General features: G+C 42.9%; 2 protein-coding genes across 3 annotated transcripts in view; one reads left to right on the top strand and one right to left on the bottom strand.

Moving 5' to 3' along the window:
- The window catches only part of TRPC5 (transient receptor potential cation channel subfamily C member 5), a 255,909-nt gene that overhangs the window by 34,439 nt on the left and 198,486 nt on the right, over positions 1 to 22,984 (bottom strand). The window contains exons 5-7 of the mRNA XM_025853732.2: positions 13,462 to 13,798; positions 11,946 to 12,085; positions 6,741 to 7,063 (exon numbers count right to left, since the gene is read on the bottom strand). Coding sequence (XP_025709517.1) covers positions 6,741 to 7,063; positions 11,946 to 12,085; positions 13,462 to 13,798 — 800 coding nt within the window. The remainder of the gene's footprint in view (positions 1 to 6,740; positions 7,064 to 11,945; positions 12,086 to 13,461; positions 13,799 to 22,984) is intronic.
- TRPC5OS (TRPC5 opposite strand) overlaps positions 71 to 22,984 on the top strand; it is a 57,842-nt gene continuing 34,928 nt past the window's right edge. Inside the window, exons 1-2 of one of the 2 annotated variants that reach the window (XM_073885741.1) lie at positions 71 to 128; positions 2,039 to 2,115. The gene's annotated coding sequence lies outside the window, so the exon portion shown is untranslated. The remainder of the gene's footprint in view (positions 129 to 2,038; positions 2,116 to 22,984) is intronic. The other variant, XM_073885740.1, reaches the window with a different exon arrangement.

Here is a 22,984-nt window from a genome sequence, read left to right as displayed (position 1 = left end):
CGCACCCACGCACCCACGCTAGTGCACGCACGTGCACGCACGTGCGTAAAGGATAAACCGAGGATATACTTCGGCAGTCCGACTAGCAGGGTGTGGTGAGAGACTGGACGGATTGCGTGAGGAAGAGGGTAAGAGTCATAGATGCCTCCTAGGATTCTGGCTGGTGTCATTTAATAAGATGAGGAATTAAAGGGGAAATAGGTTTGGGGTGGGGATATGGAGATAACAGAATTTAGCTGTGGATATTTTGTGTTTGAGACGCCCGTGACACAGTCATGCGCTTTCAGGAGGTATCTGGGATTGAGGGCAGGAACCCCAGAAAGAGATAATAAGACCGGCAAGTTAGCTTCTTGCCACTTCCACCGTTTTTCTGTCAGAATGCTGATGCCTTCCCAGTTGCTTCTCTCAGTGGTAAACGAAGGCCAGGTGTCCCCAGGATAGAATACTAGACTTAAAACTGCCAATAGTACCGTCATGTGGTTGTCAGCAAGGAGAGTGAGGTCTTCCTGAACTGTGTGCCGGGGGAAAATATCTTTTTTTTTTTTTTTTTTAAGCCAAAGAATAGCCAAGGCGTCTCTGGAAAATCAGAAGGAAAAGGATGACGATAAGCTGATGGTATAGTTTATGTTAGGTATATAAATGGGCTTGTTTTCTCTTTCTCTTAAAAGTTGAATTTTTCTGGTGCTCTGACCAAATAGTATGTATTTTTGCAGGTATTATAAATGCCTGAGTTGAGGTGTTTAAAAGAAAACATAAAGCTGAGTCAGACCTCTATGGAGGAAAAAACTCAACACCTAGAGGAAAAGTTGAGGTAACATTACTGCTGATTTGGCTCCAGCGTGACAATACTTCTTTATACCTGATGCTCCAAGGTATAATTTTGTGTGCGCCAGGTACCCATTCCTGTCAATTGTCCCTGCTGGGCAAGTGATGGGAACAAAAGCTTAGTTGGCAACAGGGGTGTTAATAATGACTATACAAACTTGCAAGAAGGCATCTCATAAACTTTTTCAGCAGAGTTTACATGAAAGGGTAATTGGCAGGGGACCTGGCCTCCTGGAAGGCACCTCACATTCAGGTGTTCAGTTGTGTTGCACACGTTGATGTGAACAAATGCAGCCGCCTGGTGCTCAAGCTATTACAGAATTGCTCTTCTTATTGAAAACAGGTTGATAGGAGTTCTGCCTCTAGAGGAATGCAGGAGAGGAAGCAGGGCCTTGCCAAGAGGCACTAACAAGGTGATGGGTTGCTGTTATACACTCCTGGTTGGCTTAACCAAAAAAAACCACTGTCTTCTCATCAACCCATATGGCCTCTTGTTTTCCTTTCACATGAGTCTGATTTCCTGAAGCAAGATTTTCCCCTGAGTTCTGGGAAGAGAGGCAGGGGGTGTGGCCTAGGGGAGGGGGTGGGTACTGAAAATGGGCATTGGAGTGAGCCAACATTTTTCAAACTCTGTGCATTAGTACATCATCCTGGCCAATGCATTTGGGGGTAATCTCTCCCTACATCGTGGGTTCACAATGAAACATCTCCGAGAAGACCTGCAGTTAAGAAATCTTTTAAAATTTGTCCTAGTATTTCCAAAAGTCGGTCATATTTATGTCTCTCAACATCCCCGTGAACTGTGGTTATTTGTAACCCATTTTAGAAAATGCTGCTAGAAACAATAGGGGTAGGCTACATAGGATTGTTTTTTCCCCTCTCTATTGGTGCAACTTGGGGGTGAGCAGAAACTCCTTTTTCCCCCTGGCCTTTGTTATTGAACACATTTCTAGGACATCTGAGTTCACTGAACTGCCTTAGTTTATAGGGTTAAGAGGAAAAAAAAATGTATCTTAGTTTAATGTGTAAAACCCTCTCATGACCTTGGGGTCATTACTGTGAATACCAGTAATGAGTGGCACTTTCCAGAACTGGGGGGTTGAGATGGACAAGTTATAGGACATTGAGTCTAGGGTAAGCCCGGGACCTCTTCTGGAATCTAACAAATTTCCTATCGTGTGCTTATTTTCTTCTTGTTTGTTTCCCCTAACAGTGATTTGTCAGAAAATAAAAGCCATCTTGGAGGCTTGAAGGTCCTAAAGAAGTAGTCGTTGAGTTTACAAAGGAAAGGTACAGAAATTCCATGTGCCTGGCAGCAGTGCACTCATGGACAGCCTCATGAGCTGTTTCCTTGTGTCCCAAGTGGGAAAAGGAGACATTTCTGATCCGTGCTAGGGGCCCTAAATTAATCCCAGAAGGTGAACTGATTCTCATCTTGCCTTCAGCCTGTCCACTGTCTAGCTTACTCCTGTGAAAGGGGATATGGGTGTCACTGGGAGGTGCTCACAGGCTTTTATTGTAAGCCCCGTCTATGCTCTACTTCGGGCTTTGGCACGGAGAATTTGTCCCTCCCAGCACTCCAGCTTCTATTCCACACTGTGTGGACTCAGGCAAACTTACTGGTTCTTATGAAGCATGCCCAATTAATATTGCTTGAAGGGTGGATTTGCATGCCTTCTGTCTTAACAATACTAGGTAGGAGAAACAGTCCCCACTTGGATATAATGTCCATCCCCACAGTGTAATCCAGCAAAAGGGATGCAGCCACTTTGCCTAAAGCCTGTTCAAACATACCAGTTCTCCTACAAACTTTTACCTTAATTCCATCAACTCCTATGGTCCTACCTCCAGTCTCTGTTAGGATTTCATTGACAGGCTTTGGCTTTATAATTCTTGGTAGGGGAAGTTTTCCCCAGCCAGACATAATATTCATTCCCATAAAAACATTTAGGTAAAGGAGACACAGTGTTTTTACATAAAGCCTGCTCACACATTCCACCTTTCATGATCTTATCAACCCTTACGTTTTTATTTTTTTATTTCTTTTTTAAAATATTTTATTTATTTTTGACAGAGATTGAGTGTACAAGCAGGGGAAGCAGCAGGCAGAGGGAGAGGGAGAAGCAGGCTGATGTGGGGCTCGATCCCAGGACCTTGGGATCATGACCTGAGCCAAAGGCAGATGCCCAACCATCTGAGCCACCGAGGCGCCCCTTTATTTCCTTTTAAGTAAGCTCTACACCCAGCATGGGGCTTGAACTCATGACCCTGAGATCAGGAGTCACGTGTTCTATATACTGAGCCAACCAGGCGTCCTTACCCTTGCATTTTTATATTTTCTCAATCTAACTGTAGCCTGAGTCAGGGTGTCACCAAGGGGTTTTGGTACTACAGTTAGGAGGAGTCCTGAATGAATGAGTCCAGAAACTTCTCTTTTCCACCCTCTGACCATTTTACCCACTCTTGTGCAGAAGGCTTTGGGTCCCCAGCCAGAGTTTGAGCCAAGGGACCCTGGCCTTTTTGTCAATTTTAACTTGATTAATCTGTCCACAAACACTGCCCCAAATTATTGCTGGTCAGGTTTCTCATTGCAATTTTGCCTCCTGGCTTTTTAAAGTTCTCCAAACTGGGATAAATAGAGTAGACTTGTTTTGGGCCCTTTAATGTTGAGGGACCAACACAGAGTCCCTTTGGCCCTCCCAACCTTTGGCAGTGTTGTATTAAAATCTTTAACTCTTATCAAAGTCTGTTCTATTCATCTCATTTCTTAATAACCATCTAAAGATTTCCATCCTGTGGGATGAGTCTTGGGACTCCTCTCTGTTTCCTCTTTGTTTTGCTCCTTTCAATATTTGCTTTATTCACCTTATTCCTTACTAACTGTTCAAAATCTTCCACCTTTGTGACCTCTTCCTAGTCTATTGTTAATTAACCTGATGTTTTTATTAAGACCCATGAGAGAAAGCTGAGACATCAAATTGGCAAAGGCTTCCCAGAGTGTTACTGGTTTTGCAGCGGTAAGGTTATATGGGGGGCCCGTGTGAAAGAGACCCCTTAACCACAGCATTTACCATGATCTGGGTAAGCGGCATATTCAGCAGGCAAATATGTCAGTCATCTTAAAGCCAGTTCCATGTAGCTTGCATATGAAGCATGTCAGCGGCTTCATCTGGGGTATTCCACTTGGCATTTTTGGGGGAATTGAGAAGTCCCCCTTCTCAGGGTAAACAGACCCTACAGTGGCTTTTATCCAGTTAACTGGCCTGGTCATTCCCTTAGGAATAACCTCCTTTGTATCTGGATCACGTATAGCCATCTGTGATTGTTCAGTCGTGAGCCGTGGGTCCTGTATCAACCCAAACATGCCCTTCCACTCCACAGTATTCAAAATCAAAGGCACAGCTCCTAAGTTAGTTCCTCATAATTTATTTTAGTAAAGGGTCTTCAGGAAGCTGATGATACTGATCCACAAAATGAAAACAATTCCTTCACACTATACTCTCTGGCTTCAATAGTTTCTTGATTTTGCCCTCCCCCTCATTGACTACTTTCTTGGTGACCAGAGGTCCTAGAGGGACCTTCTGTTGTCCCTGTACAATTTTTACCTTGGGGGGTGACTTTGAGTCTAGTGGCCCAAACTCAGACTGACACAAATCTGAGCTTGGTTTAGCATCAAGGCCCAACCCAGCACTTTCTCTTTTACTTTCATTTTAGCTATTATGGATAATCACCAAGGGATTTTATGTTTAGCATGGTTCTTACTATTTTGTATTTCCTTATATATCCAATGAGCTAACTCCTCGAGAGTTAGGTTTACTACTGAAGTGGTTCAGAATAAGGCTCCCCAAAGTATACCATTTTGGCATGCGAACCATTTTGAGCTGAAGGTAATCAAGACCCAGAGGGCTCAAGAGAAATTTTCTCCCCTCCTTTAACTACCTAGAAGATTTAAGTTGGAAAATTTTCCCAAAATGAGAGTTTTTACCAGAGATAAATTTTGTCTAAATGACCATCTGTATGGCAGGGCAGACACCTAATTGCCAAACATCTGCTGTTCTTCTTGTCCTGTGAATCACCCTTTGAAGCCCCAGGCCTATATCCCATTCCTTAGCTCAGGATGGCATATATACCTCATTTTACCTTTCTGTCTTTGAACCTTTCAGGTATGGGGGGTTCTCATACATACGAAATTAAATTTGATTTTCTCCTGTTTCTCTGTCTCATATCAATTTAATTCTTAGACCAGCTGGAAAAACCTTTGAAGGGTAAAAGAAAAATTTTCCTCTCCAACACCACCATTTCTAAATTCCATTGGTAATTTTTATCTTTAGTAATGGATCACAGTGCAGCTGCAGTTTCATACTGTGGGTGAGTAGGTAGCCATCCAGGGATCAAAGGTTCATCATCCCCTGCCCTTTTATCCTTTCTCTTCCCAAACCACACGTTTCCATGTGTCAGGGCTCTTTTAGCAAATTCTATTTCTCTGACGCCAACTAAGGGCTTCTGAACCCAACATGTGAATGTGGGGAGGATTTCCCCCCATACCACGGATTCTCCAGCACCAGCTGGGTGTCCTGTAATTCAGTGCAATTCTGACACTACTGGGAGATAATGTTAGATTCTGTGGATTAAGTATTCAGTTCCTACAAGACTACCCGCTTTCCCCCACTTCGAATGTCAGTCCAGGTTGCTACCTGTGCTTCTGACTGATGGGTTACAGATCAGGGGTTCCCACAACCTTCTCTTTGGGTTCAGTTAATTTACTAGAGTGGCTTACAGAACTCAGAGAAACATTTCACTTACTAGACTATTGGTTTATCATAAAAGGATATAAGTCAGGAACAGCCCGTGGAAGAGATGCATAGAACAAAATAATGGGGGAAAGGTGCAGAGCGTCCATGCCTTCTCCAGACACCACATTGTCCCCAAATTCCCATGTGTTCACCAATCTGGAAGCTCTCCAAAACCTATCCTTTGGGTTTTTGTGGAGGCCTCATTGCATAGTCATGATTGATTAGACTCATTGGCCACTGGTGATTAAACTCAATCTTCAGCTCCTCTCCCCTCCCTGGTGGTTGAGGGGTGGGACTGAATGTTTCAACCCTTTAGTCACATGGTTGATTCCCCTGGCAACCAGCCTCCATCCTTAGGTGGGGGTCCAAAAGTCACGTCCTTAACACAGCAAAAGACACCTTTGTCACTCTTGGCCCTTAGGAAATTCCAAGGCTTTTAGGAGCTCTGTGCTAGAAACAAGAAGGCCATATACATGTTTCTTATTATACATCATCATATCCCAGGCTGTGTTAAGAAATTCTTGCATCCATCCTTTTTCTTTGTTCTTGATTCAGAATAGTTAAATTATCTTCGGTAATCAATTGTTCAGAGGAATAGCCTTGCTCTTTCATTTCCTTGGTTAGTGATGCTTTTTTGAGTGAGGAATTTATTCCCTCCCCACAAATTCTTTTAAAAATATGAGGTGCTACCAAAATCATTCAGAACTACCTCTTTAGATGAGTTCCTGGGAGCCCATGTGTGTGTTTGTCTCTTTCCTCTCTCACCTAACTGCTTCCTCTCTTAGTCTTCAGACCCTTTGGGTTGATCCATAAGTGAGGTTTGTGTGCACTGACAAGAAACAGTGATAAAGGGGCGCCTGGGTGGCTCAGTCGTTAAGCGTCTGCCTTTGGCTCGGGTCATGATTCCAGGGTCCTAAGCCTGGCATCAGACTCCCTGCTCCGCGGGAAGCCTGCTTCTCCTTCTCCCACTCCCCCTGCTTGTGTTCCCTTTCTCGCTGTCTCTCTCTCTGTCAAAAAATAAATAAAATCTTAAAAAAGAAAGAAACAGTGATAAAGCTGTGGACTGAAAATAGAGCAAAGGAAGAGAAAACAGAAAAAGGCCAAGGTGGGGGGGGGTCTTACGTGGAGAAGGCATTATTCTGTTTCTCACATCGGATTCCCTTGCAGTTGTTTGGCTCATCGATCGCTCTGGTCTCATAATAAAAGTAAAGCTGGTTCAATCCATTGGCAAAAGCCAGCAGTACTAGGCAGTAGATAAAGAGGAATTTGAGGATATCAAGCAGCATGCGCCCCAAAGAGATCTGCAGAGGCCCTAAGTGGGAGTTGGCTGTGAACAGGGATATGAGACGCAACGAACTTAAGATGTTGGATATTGCAAAGAGTGCTTCTGCAATCAGGGTCGGGTGCCACATTTCCCATTCTTCCCTTGGACGAGAACCATTATACTGTAAGAAACAAGTGCACAAGATGAGAGGTACAGTGAACATTTGTAAAACTTTTTCCTCTTTTCTCCTGTCTAGCACCCAAATAAAGCTACAAAGTAAGCATCAAGCATTCATTTATACAACAGGCCCCGTGCATGGCACTGTTTGTCTCCTTTCCCTATCCAATCAATATATGATGCTAATAACTCTTTTCCTCCCACTCTCACCCAAATATATTCCCTGCATATATACAGAGAAAAATGAATTTTGGAGCAATCATCTGGAGCAACCACCTGTGGTTTATCCACAGGCATTTTCTGACTGTGAGTTTACCAGATTGTTGGGGAGTGTCACTGGAACAGCGCCATTGGTACACCCCAGGTAGTGGGGACAAATTACTCTGCTTCCTAATGAGATTTCAAATCAGATTTACCTCCCCAATCCCCCCGTTTCCTTCTGAGCACCACGGACAACTTGTAGTTACTGAAGGACTAGGGATAGGTTCAGCCTCCTCGGTGTGCAGTGTTCATCCTGACTTCCTGGCTGACTTGCAGTTTGGGGCTGTTAGAGCAACCTTGTCATTACTCAGCCTTCTGCTGAATTTTAGCAGTCTATAATGTATTTCAGACTATTACAAAAAGCATGTCAACCTTCCAGGTAGTGAATTTAGTACTGTGCCACATGGTGGTGTAGGCATGTATTTTAGAGTTCCTTTGACAGCCCTACAAGTTCAAATGTCCTTCTAGTACAAATGAAGAACCAGGGGGTTGAAGGAGGGGAAGAGCCAGTATTTCTGGTGCTGGTTGCCCATTTTTCAGCCCTATTCTGGACTTCCAGCTCCTGGAATATGGGGAGCAGCTTTATAGAAAGATGGCTTCATTGTGAGACCTTAGGTCCGATTTGGGCTTTGGGCTTAAAACTGCTTGTATCTCTCCATTTCACCATAGTATAGTATAATAATGCATAGTATAATATCTACTCCTATCCACTGCACAGGTTTGTGACTATGTATCCATATGTGAGAGAATGTGTACTCCATAAAGAGAGATGTTATGGAAATATAAGAATTTGCGTATTACCTTCCCCAAGACAGAAGTAGATTTTGCCTGGAATTCAATCTGAAGCATATTGCCTAGAGCTCTCATCTAAATATCGCAATTTCTTAGGACTAAATGTAAACAACTTTTCTGAGAAAATGTTGCATTGGGGGCCAAATCATATTGTTAGCATTTCTAAACTGTGCTTCAGTTCCAACAACTGACAAAACTGGTGGTGGTAAAATCATTTGTGGGTATACAATATTCTTCATTGTCAGAGGAGTTGGGAGAGACCTTGCCACCCGTGTGCTTCTGTTTTAGATGAACTCTAGGTGGCTAATCCATTTTATACACTCTTGGCCAAATCTTGTATCTCTACATTTTTCCTTCCCAAACAACAACAACAAAAACACCCCACGTTGGCTGCCATTGCGGTGAGGGGTGGGCATTGTCATGCCTGTTTTACAAGTGGAGGAACTGAAATCCAGATAGGCAGAGTGACTTGCTTCAGATCACACAGCAAGCTGGTGGCAGAGCCAGGACTAAAATTGCGATCTCCATACACTCAGTTTGGCATTATCTCTATTAAATATTCACTCAAATGATAGTTGATGTCACAGCACATATGTTAGATGGGTCTTTAAAAGTTCTGAGCTCTATGTGAGAGATGGAGACTACTGATAATGAAACAGACTTATATTTTAAAACTAGAAATTAACAACTGGAACATGCACAGCTCATAATTCAGGATTTTCTCCCTCCATAATTACAGCTGTAAGCACAGGGAAGTCTGCTGCCCGGGGGACAGTGAGTCTGCATTTGTAGAACGTTCAGAGGTGTGAAAAATGATTCTTATGGCAAATCTGTGTTTTGCATCTATACCTTTGGAGGAAGATATTATAGAATATGAGAGCAGGGAATAAACTTGGAGCTCTTTTAGCATCAAGGTCAGCAAACTTTTTCTGTCAAGGGCCATATAGTAGGTATTTTTGGCTTGGTGGGTTATATGGTCCTTGTCACAACTACTCAACTCTTCCTTGTAGAACTAATAGGGAATACGTGAACAAATGGATATGGCAGCAGGCCAAATTTGGTCTGCAGACCATAGTTTGATGGCTCCTGGTCTAACACAAGTGGTTTGCAAATTGTGTTCCCTGAAGACTGAAGGTTCAGTAGAGGCATCTGGGAGCCACTCTGGGAGCCAAAGAGGAGACCTGGGAGGTTGATTCCTCAATCCAGATTCAATCTTTGAGCTCTCTAATATATTGAAGTTCTGAATAAGTTCTAACTTCAAGATATGTTTTCATGGAAAAAAATAAAAGGCTGACAGTCACTGATCTAGTTCAATCTGCTTATTTTTCAGAGGCAGAATCTCAGGCCCAGGGAGGTAGAAGGATGACCTATGGTATTCTAGCTTGGGTCAGAGCAAGGATTACATTCAGGTTTCCTGATTCTTGAGTTAGTGATACTAGGAGGCAAGTGATTCTTCTTATATTGTTTTGAGATAGAATTCAGATTGAAAATTGGCCTCCATGTCTTTCAAAGAGGTATAAATGGCACTCTGACAATTCAGAAGCAAAATGTGAAGAGGGCCAGCCTAAGGGAGGGACTTAATTATAAGGACGGAGTGGAAGATTGTGTCTTCAGCCAAGTACTGGCTGAAGAAAGGACCATAACTCAATGGGTACCAAAGTTCAAATTCAGTTTGAATGTATGGAAGTAAGGTGGTGGTGGGATAAATCTAGGTGGTACTATCCTAGAAGACACAAAGATAATTATTCTCCATTTGTGGGATTATCTGGGGGGCACTGAAGGCAGATCTTATGTGTATTTATTCCTTTTGAATACTTTGGTATGCGCCTTTTGGTTTCTGTTGTTGAAGACCATGTGCAGTGGAGTATGTATCTTGTTTTTGCTCTAATAAAGGATCTTCTGTAAGGCCAGCTTATCCCATGGCATTTCTGTACTGCCTTAGTACAACGGTGATCAGAAATGTTTCAAGGGGCCTGGGGACCAGCTTTTGTGGCTTAACCTCATAGAGGTTGTCTCAGCCTACTTGGGGAAGTTCATCTCAGACTAGTATGTCACTGTGGATGAGCAGACCAGACTGACCATTTGCAATTTCTCATTGCGAATCCAAATCTGCATGTGGCATGTCTTGCTTAATTAATTCTCCTTTTTTTTTTTTTTAAAACGCCAACTTTTTGGCAAATGTCTCCTTTGGGTTAAGTGTTTATCAGTTGAGGGGCATTTATTCAGCTTAATAGAGGTGACTTATCCTTCCACTATGTGATGGGGAAGTTCTAGCTCCTTGGAATCCCTGCGAGTGAAATTGAATAGGTTATAAAATTAGTTAATATTGGGAATCTATAGACATGTTTATATACCTAAGAGTAAATCCTTTTCTTGATCATTTATTCTAAACTTTCTTGTTTAAGCAAAACCCACCAATTTCTAGATTGATAATCTGTTGTCCCTCCTGTGTATAAATAACACTTCCAAAGGAAGAGGTTTTTTTTGTTTTTTTTTTTTTGTTTTTTTTTAAGGCAAACAGTGTTACTTAGTCAGCAGAGTGCCAGAATTACATGAATTTCATCCAGGCACATTAACCAGAGAGATTCAAACATTTTCCTCACCAGCTTTTTCTTGTAAGGAAGTTGTAAGTATGTGTTAAACGATCACCACAAGTATAAGGCATACTCTTAGGCTTCTTTCAAAAATGTTTCATGACTGCATTCAATATTCATGCTCCACATAACTAACTCCCAAGGTCTTCACATTTATGCAATATGCATATTAGGGATATAAAAATAAGTTGTTGGAGATTTGGGGGACAGCCATATTCCCATTCTAAAACTCCCTAATGTGGGAGTTAGTGCCAAAAAGCATGACTGACTAGACAATCTTGGAGATTGAATTGTCAGCTTTTTCTCATGCTGGAGAAGTTCAACTCAGGGTAGAAAGAGCCAGCCATTCTATCATCTAATGAGCACCAAATCTGAACCCAGAGCCTAGGACTACCCAATATGAGATGTTGGACATGAGGCTATTTTTCAGGATAATTTAGGCTGTACGTTGTGTGGGAAAAGCATTAAGATACTCTGTGTGTGTGCGTGTGTGTGTTCATTATCTGAATTGGTACAGAGGCATAGGTTGAGTGATACTCAAAAAGCTGGATTTATAACAGCTTGAATGATCATCCGGGTGCTGGAAGTAATGAGGGAGGCAGAGATGATTAAAAATCTGTCTCCTGCAGTGAAGTTTCTAGGGTTCCTCTACCTGTCATATGAAGAACACTTGAGGGAAGTGTGAATACTTAGCTTTGAGAAGAGTCAGGTCAGCAAGTTAGGGAGAGATGGCTTCACACTGGAAGCACTACTCAGAAAAAGGAAGAGCTTTGTTCTGTTTGACCCCCCAGGGAAGAAGGATTATTAATGGATGTGTCACAGGGAAAATAATATTAGAAAAACATAAAGTAGCACTTTTTAATGAAGTGACAAGGGTTAAGAGAGGTTTTTGGAGATTATGAATTCAGTGTGTTTTCTGTCCCTGACCTATGGAAGCATCAGTGGACCATCTTGGCAAGGATATTGTAGAGAGGATTTAAACACTGACTGGGTGGGTCGGTGGCTGAAGACCCTTTTCTGTCAGAGTTTAAGAAGCTGAAGATTCATTTGTAAATTGTTCTTTTCTTCACTTAGGTGGAAACTACTTACAAACTATTGAAAGAATGTCTGTTTATATGGTACTTTCCCGCATGGATTGGACTGTCAACAATTTTCCCCTAAACGCTTCATGCTCCCCATGCTAAAGCTTAATGTAACCCAAATCATTGCTTAAGAAAAAGGGCAAACATTCCAAGTTACCTTGACATAGGCCACAATCTTCAAGGAAATGGTTGCCAGGTAGAGTGAGTTCATTGCAAAATCCATCAGATTCCACCAGTCATGGATATATTCAGTAAATCCACCATCCCACATTTCCTTAATCTCCCCCCAAATGAAACCTAAAGAATGGAGGCAAGAGGTTTATTTCTAGACAGGGCCAAAATAGTATCATAGTCATCACAGTAGGATTCCCCTGAGTAAAGACAGGCAGAAAGAATGAATGGATTGAGATCACTGGAGAGAAGCCCCCAGAGATGGTAATAATAACATATCTCTTTTTCTTTCCTGCATCACCTCTCAGTTGTGGACTTGCCAAACCTGATAGGCTTTACCTGAAGATGCTCATGCATTATACTTTTCCGGATACTACTCACTTTTAGCATTATTATTATAGTTACTGGAATGCTATTGGCAATTTTGGGTGCTTGATTCTATTCTATTCCCATTTTGAAGTAGGAAATTTATTAATTTCATTAATAAACTAATGAGGTCAGTATTATCCTATAGTCTTTAGTTTCCATCATGTGCTAGAGGGAAAACTCAGTAAGTTTTTGAGGTGAGCTAGCTGACCACCAACCGAATTACTGGATGTTGAGGCTGACACTAGACAAAGGGCCCCAAAATAATTTAGAATCCTCTTTTCTCCTTTCTCCTCTCATTGTGTGGGGGGTTTTGTGGAATTCTGCTTGATGACATAGATGTTTCTTGAATCTTGGAATCGGGAAACCAGTAAAAGGTGTGGCTCTAGTCTAAGACAGTGCTTCTCAGACTTTAAAGTGCATGTCAGTCACCTGGGGATCATGTTGAAGTTCAGATTCTGATTCCCTAGATCCAGGGTGGGACTTGAGATTCTGTATGTCTAACAATTTCCCAGGTGATGATGCTGACATTGCTCATTTGGGAATTACAGTTTGAGTAGCAAGGATATGAAGGATAGCAATGCATTGGAAGGTCCAGTGCAATCAAAACATGCTTGGAGACTACTGGTGAAGTTCCTTTTACCATGAATTGTGTGAATTTCCCAGGTTCTCCTCCCGACTATGGAATCATTACCCATATAGGATGTGGACCCTGAATAAGTACTAGGATTTTGTAGAGTAGCCACAAGAAAGGTTCAAGTGCTCTTGAGTTATAGAAAGGGCACTGAATAGATTGATTAACACTTGCTCTGTCTAGCTTACCTGAAACCCATTCTGACTGATACTAGGCTTTCCTTCCACACCAACTGATAAGACAATTTCCTGTCCTTGAAGATGTTAGGTTAGCAGACTTAAGTCCTGGGTTCACTGCCAATCTCACTGTGGGCCAGGTAATACTAAGTGACCAGGGTCTGGGGAAGAAGGAACCACATTTCTGAGACTCCCAACAAAGGGCTTCCCCACAGCACAAATAGAAGATGTCCTGATTCAGGGCCAGTCCATCTGCCTGTTCCAGTATTTTCTGTAAACAGGAGCAGCAGGCAATCTGGCCATAGCTCCTGGTTTCTTCAACTCACCGAGAACCCAAGGCAATATCATCCATTCCACAACAGTTGGGGGAGGCCCCTGTACATGAAGGTCTGTCCTGACGATATGCTGAGAAGCCAGGAGAAGCATGAAGAGGAAGGTCAGATATGATGCTGTATGGCAGATAAACTTGATAAAGGGTTTCTTGATGAACAGCCCAAGGTTGCTCCTGGGTGAGATCAGATAAGCTATAGACAGCATGGGAAACAGGAACCCAATGGTCATGCAGGTAAGCAGCTTGACTACCCAGTGTTTCCGTCGCCATCCAGGGAAGCCGTCGTACCACAGGGTGGCAAGTAACTGTTGGCAATTAGGCTGAGCAACAAACTGGGGAAGAAAGAGGACAAGTTAGGCATCTTGGACGTCCAGGGGGACGTCTACATTCATAATACCTCTCCTAGTTTACAGCCAGCTTCATGGCCAATCCCCAGAAGAGGCCTTTTTTCCAGATTTCCATGAATGGATCTAACCCCAGAGACAGCTCTACATGTCAAACTATGAGACTGGGTTTTCCTTAGGGTTATTTGCTTTATATATTAAGCAAAATCACTCTGTTGGGTTTGTGCTTCATCATACTTCCCTCTTCTTCCTCCCATTATGTTAGGGAAATGGTTCACAAACGTTGGCTCTCCATCAGAATCATCCAGCGAAAATTAAAATATTCAGATTCCCAGGTTACACCAAAGACTGACTAAATGAGCATCTCTGGGGAGTAGAGCCTGGGCAGCTGTTTTACAAAGTTCTTCTGGGAATATCCATGCCTTTTAGCAGAGAATCATGGGGACATTTTGTTTCAAATTGGTTCACTTTTACTCGTTCCCCGAGCTTACGTGAGGTCATCAACAAATGTGCGCTATGTTTGGGCAAACACAAACTGGCAGAGAATAAGCTCATGCCTGTGGCTATGGTTTAGAATGGAAATGAGTTCCCTGCTTGATTTTGTCTTTTTTCCCCTTTGGTTCAAAACCAAATCTCCGTAACTCCCTTTCCCTCCCTACGCTTAACCAACTTCTACGCATCATGTAATGCTCCACTCAGGTATCACCTGCACCAGGGAGCCTTGGCTGAGCAGTCCAGATTTGCTCTCCTTTGTGCTCCCATTATGCTTTGTTCATATCCATTTTAACTTTAAGCCCTTACTATACTGTTTTATAACCACCTTTTTATACCTCCATCTCCCTCACTAGATGGTGCACTCCCAGTGCTCTTCCTACTGCATCCAAACATCTTGCTTTACCCTTTTACTTTGCTGTCCTTTTTTTCTTTTTAGGACTTTTTCATCCCAGTCTCTGGCATAGGCTATTGTGCCAAGAAGAGTAGTAAGAGACTGTAGGATCTAGCACCTCTTGGTTGGCTAGCAGTGAATCAGCTTGCTGCTTTGCCATCTATTAACACCCTCTCAAGTCTAGACGTGCAGAAGAGGGAACAATATTTGGGGGCCCAAATTACGACACTGTGTACTAACTCAGCTGGGATTTTATTTAATGGCAATCTCCAAAGTGTCAGTGATTAATAGTTAAGGAATCATCAGCATTGCAAGTCATCATCAAGCTTCCACTTCCTGGTAAGCAACTCAATAGGGAGCTCAACTGTCAGCCGTGATTTTAAATACTGCCTACATTTCCCAGCTTCCCATGGGAAAGGTTAAATAGAGCTGTACCATATAGCTTACTAGGACAAAGGAAATAAAATTCTTCCATCATTTACCTGACACCCGAGGTAGACTAGCCCAACTTTACTGTTAGTATATCTGTGAAGGTCACTGGCTTCCCACCAGAACCATTCTGCTTTTCCTTGAGCACACAGTTGGACTACACCTTCCAGTCTCCCTTGCAGTGAGATGTGGCCACATGACTAAGTTCTTAATAATGGTGGGACTGCTGAGAAATGATGGGTGGTACTTCCAGGCCTGGCTTATAGAAGTTTCCCGTGTGTGTTCCTCCATGTTCTCTCCTGCTTCTGGCTGACTGGGATGTAACCCAGGATGACCTAGGAGTTTCTGTCAGCTCGTGTCCATCAATGACCAAATAGAGGAGAACTATCCTGCCAATACCTGCCTTGGACTGTTACATAACTGAGAGGATTCTAGTGTGTTTGAGCCATTATGTGTTTGGGAGTCTAGACTACCCTAAAGCACTTTACTATTATGAAACTATCAAAAATAAACTCTGAAATTTTTTTTATCATGTGATCTCATCTTCTTCAAAGATGCTTATGATCCCCAACGTGTCCTGGATCACATAGACACAATCCTTTAGTCTCTTACTACTCTTCTTGGCACAATAGCCTATGCCAGAGGCTGGGATGAAAAAGTCCTAAAAAAAAAAAAAAAGGACAGCAAAGTAGAAGGGTAAAGCAAGATGTTTGGATGCAGTGGGAAGAGCACTGGGAGTGCACCATCTAGTGAGGGAGATGGAGGTATAAAAAGGTGGTTATAAAACAGTATAGTAAGGGCTTAAAGTTAAAATGGATATGAACAAAGCATAATGGGAGCACAAAGGAGAGCAAATCTGGACTGCTCAGCCAAGGCTCCCTGGTGCAGGTGATACCTGAGTGGAGCATTACATGATGCGTAGAAGTTGGTTAGTGTAGGGAGGGAAAGGGAGTTATGGAGAGGGAAAAGGAATGAAGAGCCAAAGCAGAGGGTATGACGTGACTAAAGGCATCGAGGTTAAAAAAAAACAAAAACAAAAAACAAACATGACCTGTATGAGGAACTAGAGCAGTCTGGGGTGGCTACAGCTTGAAATACAAAGCTGTGAATGGCAGGAGATAGGGCTGGAGAAGTAGACAGGGGTTACAGAAAATTAAAATGATAACCTTTGGCTACTGTAAATAGTATGACTCATTTTAAGAGAGATAGGGAGCCATAAGCAATATGTTTATGTGTGTGAGTGTGTGCGAGTGTGAGTGTGTGTATTTGTGTGTGTTTAGAGTAGTGGAGTAGTTAAGACTCTCCAGTGTAGACTCTGGAGCTAGATTGCATTGGTTCTCTTTGTTCTTCAGTGATTTTTGTCTGAAGAATGGAGATCATAGCATCTACCAGCCAGGGTTGGTGTGAGAATTAAGATCACTTATGGGATGCCTGAGTGGCTCAGTCGGTTTAGCGACCAACTCTTGATTTTGGCTTGGGTCCTAATCTCAGGGTGGTGGGATCGAGCCCCATGCTGGCCCTGTACTTGGTGGGGAGTCTGCCTGAGATTCTCTCTCTCCCTCTCCCCCTGCCCCTCCTCCTACTCATGCGCACACACACACACACTCTCACTCTCTCTCTTTCTCAAATAAATAAATAGGAGTGCCTGGGTAGCTCAGTTAACCGTCTGCCTTCAGCTTAGGTCCTGGGATCTAGCCCTGTATCAGGCTCCCTGCTCAGTGGGGAGTCTGCTACTCCCTCTCCCACTGCCCCTCCCCCTCTACTCATGTTCTGTCTCTTGCTTTCTCTCTCTCAAATAAATAAATCTTAAAAAAAATAACTCTTGAAAAAAAAAAGATCACTTACTACATACAAAGTACTTAGAACTATGCCTAGCATATAGTAAGGGCTCATTCAAACTTAGCTGCAGATATTATTATGCATGTGATAGGATCAGACTTAGATTTTAGAAAGATCCTTCTGGGGATCGAGTGGGAGATGAATGGGGGGCAGAAAGTGGGCAAAACTCGAGGCAGGAAGACCGGTTAGGAATCTGGTATATGATGATTGTGACTTGGACTAAGGTAATGGCAGTGGAAATGGAAAGCCTCGCTCAGATGCAAAATGCTGTGGGGAGGTGGAAGGAAGTGGCAGAATGTGGTGATGCATGGGGAGTGAAGTAATAGATGGGGATTGAGTGTAAAGGGGTGGGGGACTTCTCTTTTGGGTGAATTGGTAGCTATTAGTGTCATCAACTGAGAGTGGGAACACTGAAGCTGGGACGGGTTTACGGAGATGCATGCAGAGTTAGATTTGTCTGTGTGATGCCAAATGGAGATATCTGGACTGATGTACTGATGCAGGGGTTGACAAACTTTCTCTGTAAAAGGCCAGATAGTAAATATGTGGGGCTTTGCAGTCCATATAGTTCCTGTAGAAACTACTCAACTGTTTCGGTGCTAACTCAGCAATAGACAATATGTAAATATGTAAATGAATGGGTGTTTATTTTTTATTTTTTTAGAATTTTTTACTTGAGAGAGAGGTTGGGGAGGGGCAGAGGGAGAGAGAGAAAGAATCTCAAGCAGACTCCCTGCTGAGTGCAGAGCCTGATACAGGGCTTGATCTCATGACCCTGAGATCATGACCTGAGCTGAAATCAAGAGTCAGGGGCGCCTGGGTGGCTCAGTCGTTAAGCGTCTGCCTTCGGCTCAGGTCATGATCCCAGGGTCCTGGGATCAAGTCCCACATCAGGCTCCCTGCTCAGCGGGAAGCCTGCTTCTCCCTCTCCCACTCCCCCTGCTTGTGTTCCTGCTCTCGCTGTGTCTCTCTGTCAAATAAATAAATAAAATCTTAAAAAAAAAATGAAATCAAGAGTCAGATGCTCAACTGACTGAGTCACCCAGGTGCCCCCTGCCAATTAACACTTTAGTTGTAGTTTGCCAGTCCCTGTACTATGATATTTTCCCTGCTGCTGCTAGGACCAAACAAATATTTGGACCATGTCAGCAGTGGTCTTTATGACTGCCTGGGACTTCCCCTCATGTATCCCCAAGAACTCTGACCCCAGAAATCACTTTCCCTTAGGCAAAAGTGCAGAGGTGAAGCTTCTTTGAATAAAGGATATTACCATCCAACCTCTATCTTCACTGCCTCTGCTCTGATTTTCGACTAGGCTGAAGAGGGTAATTTTAAATTTTGGACAGGTTTTTATTTTCTGTTTTTACATCTGACAAGAGTAGTGTAGGGTGGTGTGGATTCTGGAAGAACAAACTGCAATTAAAATATTATAAAGGAAGTTTTTGTTAAGCCACCACGTAGTATCGAACCCCAAAACATCTGTGAGCCTTGAAAGCACAATCCTATTCTTGTTTGCATACTGAAGTTCAAATTTGACAGGTTATTTAATCAATCTCTACTCTATTTCAAGAATGCCTCAGAAGGAGAGATTGCAGGAAAAACAGCAGAGTGTGTACTCGTTGGATGCTCGATTGTACTAAGAGCCAAACTGTACAGAGATCAGAGCAGTAGTTTTTAATTTTGATGGGGTCCAATTTGTGTTTTATTTTGTTGCTTGTGCTGTTGCTGCCATATCTAAGAAACCATTACCCTATCCGAGATCACAAAGATTTGTACCTAGGTTTTCTTCTCTGGATTTGATAGCTTTAGCTCTTGTATTTAGGTCTTTGATCCATTTTGAATTAACTTTTGCATATTGTGTGAGAAAGGGGTCCAACTTCATTCATTTGCATGTGGATATCCACTTGTCCCAGCGCTGTTTTTTGAAAAGGCTATTATTTGCCCGTTAAATTGTTTTGGCATCCTTGTTGAAGATCAACTAACCATAAATGTAAGGGTTTACTTTGGACTCTTAATTCTATTCCATTTATCAATAAGTCTATCCTTGTCTTGTTCCTCATTTTAGGGGAAAAGCTTTCAGTTGGTCTCCATTAAGTGTGATATTAGCTATGGCTTTTTCATAGATGGCTTTCATCGGTTTAAGGAAGTTCTAATCTGTTTTCTGAGTGTTTTTTTTTTTTTATCATGAAAGGGTGTTGGATTATGTCAAATGCTTTTCCTATGTCAATTGAAATGTGTGTTTTCTCCCTTCCTTCTATGGATGTAATGTAATACATCGATTTTGTTATGTGAATCACTCCTACACTACTGGGATGAATTCCACTAGGTCATGGTGTACAATCCTTTTTATCTATTTCTGGATTCAGATTATTTTTTGTTAAGCCTATCGTTTGCCTCAACTGCTATCTACTGTTTCCCAGGCTGCTGTGATGTGAAACAATTTCTGCTGAATTTTTCAACAAATGCCCTTAGGGAAAGGGCTGTTGGTCCTGAGTAAGATCACATAAACACAAGCTCTGTAAATGGAGCTTTTCTAGGGAGTTGCCAGACAGGTCATATAATGACAGTTTTCTGGGGATGGGTCTTTTGGGGGAGCTCCAAACTCAATCTTCTCCTTTCCAGTGGAGAAGCTGCCAAGCTGTTGCTCTTCACAGTTGCTATGGTTCCAAGGCTGTTGGTTTTTAACACTGTGGTGGGGCTTGGTAAAGGGGGAGAGGAACAGGCAAGTTAAAATATTGCAAAACTTGCTGTTCTTACCAAGATTCAGCTGTTTTTCTTGAATACATGCTCCTCTGGTTATTACAAGCCTTTGGTTAATTTTCAGAATTGTGAGAATGTTTATTTGGAATATTTTTCCTATGCCTTGTTGCTTTTTTGGAGGAGTGGATTTTCAGAAGTCCCAACTCCACCATTCTGGAAGTGTTTTCCCTTTGTGACTTTTTAACTTTTCATGGGAGGTGATGTTGTATTTGGGTTGTTAGATTGTGGCTTAATGCAGAGGATAGAGCCCTTTCCCAATTTCTTCCTCAGGGGGCTTCAAAGAAAAAAACACCAAAGTTTGAGGAGTATGAGAGCTTCTTTTTTTTTAAGATTTTATTTGAGATAGCAAGAGAGAGCGGAAGCAGTGTGAAGGGCAGAGGGAGAAGCAGACTCCTCGCTGAGCAGGGAGCCCGATGTGGGGCTCAATCCTGGAACTCCGGGATCATGACCTGAGCCGAAGGCAGACACTTAACCCACTGAGCCACCCAGGAGCCCAGTATGAGAGCTTCTTAAAAGCCAGAGGGCTGGGTATTGGTCAGGGAATAGGAGCATGTCTTAGTTTCCATTATATTCCCAGTATTTTGCTAAATGCCTGGCACAAGGTAAACACTGAATAAATATTTGTTAAATGAGTGATTGAATAAATAGGTATGTGATAGGTGAGCCTTGGTGGAATGCTCTCTTTCCAAAGCTTTCTTTCCTTAGTGTATATAGGGGGTGATGTGTGGTAGTTAAGACAAGCCTCCTGGAAGTTGAAATGACGAACTACTCTTAACATAGATTAACTACCATATATTGAGCTCTTATAATGTGCCAAACATTGTATCAGATTTTCTTTTTTTAAAGATTTTATTTATTTGTCAGAGAGAGAGGGAGAGAGCACAAGCAGGGGGAGTGGGAAGCAAGAGGGAGAAGCAGGCTCCCCGCTGAGCAAGGAGCCTGATGCAGGACTCGATCCCAGGGCCCTGGGATCATGACCTGAGCCGAAGGCAGACGCTTAACCTACTAAGCACCCAGGTGTCCCTGTATCAGATTTCACATGCATCACCTCACAACAACCCTAAAGGCAGATATTAGCATTACACTCCTTTCACAGATGATGGAACCGAGCTCAAGATCACATTTGTGGTACGTGGTAGGGCCAGGACTGGAGCCCTGGCTTGGCTGATGCTATAGACCAAGCCCTTCAACACTGTACTCAGGCAGTCCATGGATGGTATGAACTGAGGACTGCAGAAAGCTGAATTTCCCAGTATTGTCCCCACTGGCCTGGCCACAGTGACCAAAATGCTCCTGTCACGTATTGCTTTGGGTCAAGGTGTTGAAATTATATTCATGTTTTTATGGGGCACCTGAGTACCTCAGTTGGTTAAGCATCTGCCTGGCTCAGGTCATGATCTCGGGGTCCTGGGATCGAGCCCTGCATTGGGCTCCCTGCTCAGGGAGGAATCTGCTTCTCCCTCTCCCTGTGCTCCTCCCCCTGCTCATCCTCTCTCTCTCAAATAAAATCTTTAAAAAAAGAAAGTATATTCATGTTTTTAGGAGGTGGTAACATATAAAACTATTAACTAACAGTTTAAAAGTGAGTGTATCGTATTAGCCAGTTACCTACCTATAAGGGGCCTGCACACCAGCAAAGCTGAAGAACAATGATCAGAAGCCCAGGTCTGGGCTCCTGAGTGGCAACTAGGAAAGGCAGGAGGGAAGATGCAGAGTTTAAGGACACAGGGGAGGGGAGGAGGGGGAGGAGACGCTGAAAATCTTAGTTTCTTGGTTTAGCCGCCCCAGACCAGATCTATATAGGAACCCCCTTTACAACCGCCCAGATCTTTTCTTCACAAACCTGCTAGGGCCCTCGGTGCAGTTCCTTTTATTTTTAAAAAATCTACGATGCTTCATTTCTCCAATGCTCTCAGGCAATAGCTGAAAATGAAATTTTTCCTTACTGTATAGGACCTTTGGAAAAGCCCTGGATTTTTTCCTTTGACATAAAGCTGTATTGTAAATGGAGGGGCTCAATAGCTCTTTTCCCCTCGAAAGAGAGATTCTTGATAGGAATAACGTCAGGTTCTACTGGTAAGAGCGCCACCTTCCCCCAGACCACTAGCAAAACTGTTTTGATTTCACCTAGGCAGAGCTCTGACTTCATTCATTCAGTGAGGAGAATTCTCTCCCTAGGTCCTCACCAGTCCATCGCATGCAACTCTTGCTCCTACAGCTGTCTAAATAATCACGTGGCTTTAATGCTTGGTTCACATGCTGAACCCAAAGCAGAACAGAATTTGACTTGCTCATGGCGAAGGGAATGCAAGATCAATGTGAATCAGTTTAGCCATTTCAACAAGTATTTCTGTACATCTGCTCCATGTCCAGTTCTGTGTGGTGCGTGGGGAGAGGGTCACAACAAGAGAGACCCACAGTGATTCTGGCCTGCAGGATCTCACTGACAGACCAGCCAAACTCACATGAAACAAGTAATAGAACAGTCATGTTTGTGTTCAGATGGCCTGTGCAAGCGGTACAGATGGTAAGAGTGTCAGGTTCTCAGCTGGGTGGTGGCCACACACTGGTGAAGGCTACTCCCTTCCAAATCAGGAGATTTTGCCAAGTAAGGACGTGATTAAAAAAAAAAAAAGCCCACGCCCCTTTGACTCTTCTGTTCGCACCACTTCATAAAAAGAAATGTCAGAATAAAGTACAGTCATTCAAACTGGATCCATTTAGCGTTAGGAAAAATTGACTACATTGTCATGAGGCACAACAACTTAGGAACTCAGGGCATTCAGAGAAGGGGTGAATCAGCAGGCACTAGAGTCTGAAGGAAAGGCTACAGAGATTCATTAAATCAGAGAATCTCACTTCCTTCTGGAAGCCTTCCCTGATTGCCCCAGCCAGAGGCGATCCCTCCTCCTCAAACCCAGACCACTTTGCTTCTTCCTTGAGGTACCTCTTAGAGTCTGACCTGTGTTACACTTACTTTTATGTAGAGCCCGTGACTTGGCTTTCTTACCCCAGTAAGCTTCTGAAGGGGAGGGATAATTTTGTATGTTGTATGACATTTCATAGCCCAAAGGGCTTTGCAGACATTTACTGTACTTGTTAAAGTGAGAAAGTTCTCTTCTCTGCTTTCCTGCTAAACTTTGGTCCTGAATGTTCACTGCCTAGTGAGCATTTCAAATTCATAACCCAAATGGAACTTTTTCTCCCCCAAACCCCTCTCTCTCTCTCTCTCTCTCTCTCTCTCTCTCTCTCTCTCTCTC

The sequence above is a fragment of the Callorhinus ursinus genome, unplaced genomic scaffold (assembly GCF_003265705.2).
Source record: "Callorhinus ursinus isolate GAN/ISIS: 27379988/994484 unplaced genomic scaffold, GSC_fseal_2.0 scaffold65, whole genome shotgun sequence".
Classification (NCBI taxonomy): domain Eukaryota; kingdom Metazoa; phylum Chordata; class Mammalia; order Carnivora; family Otariidae; genus Callorhinus; species Callorhinus ursinus.
Note: the sequence above shows the minus strand (reverse complement) of the source record. Positions and strands in the feature narration are given on the sequence as shown.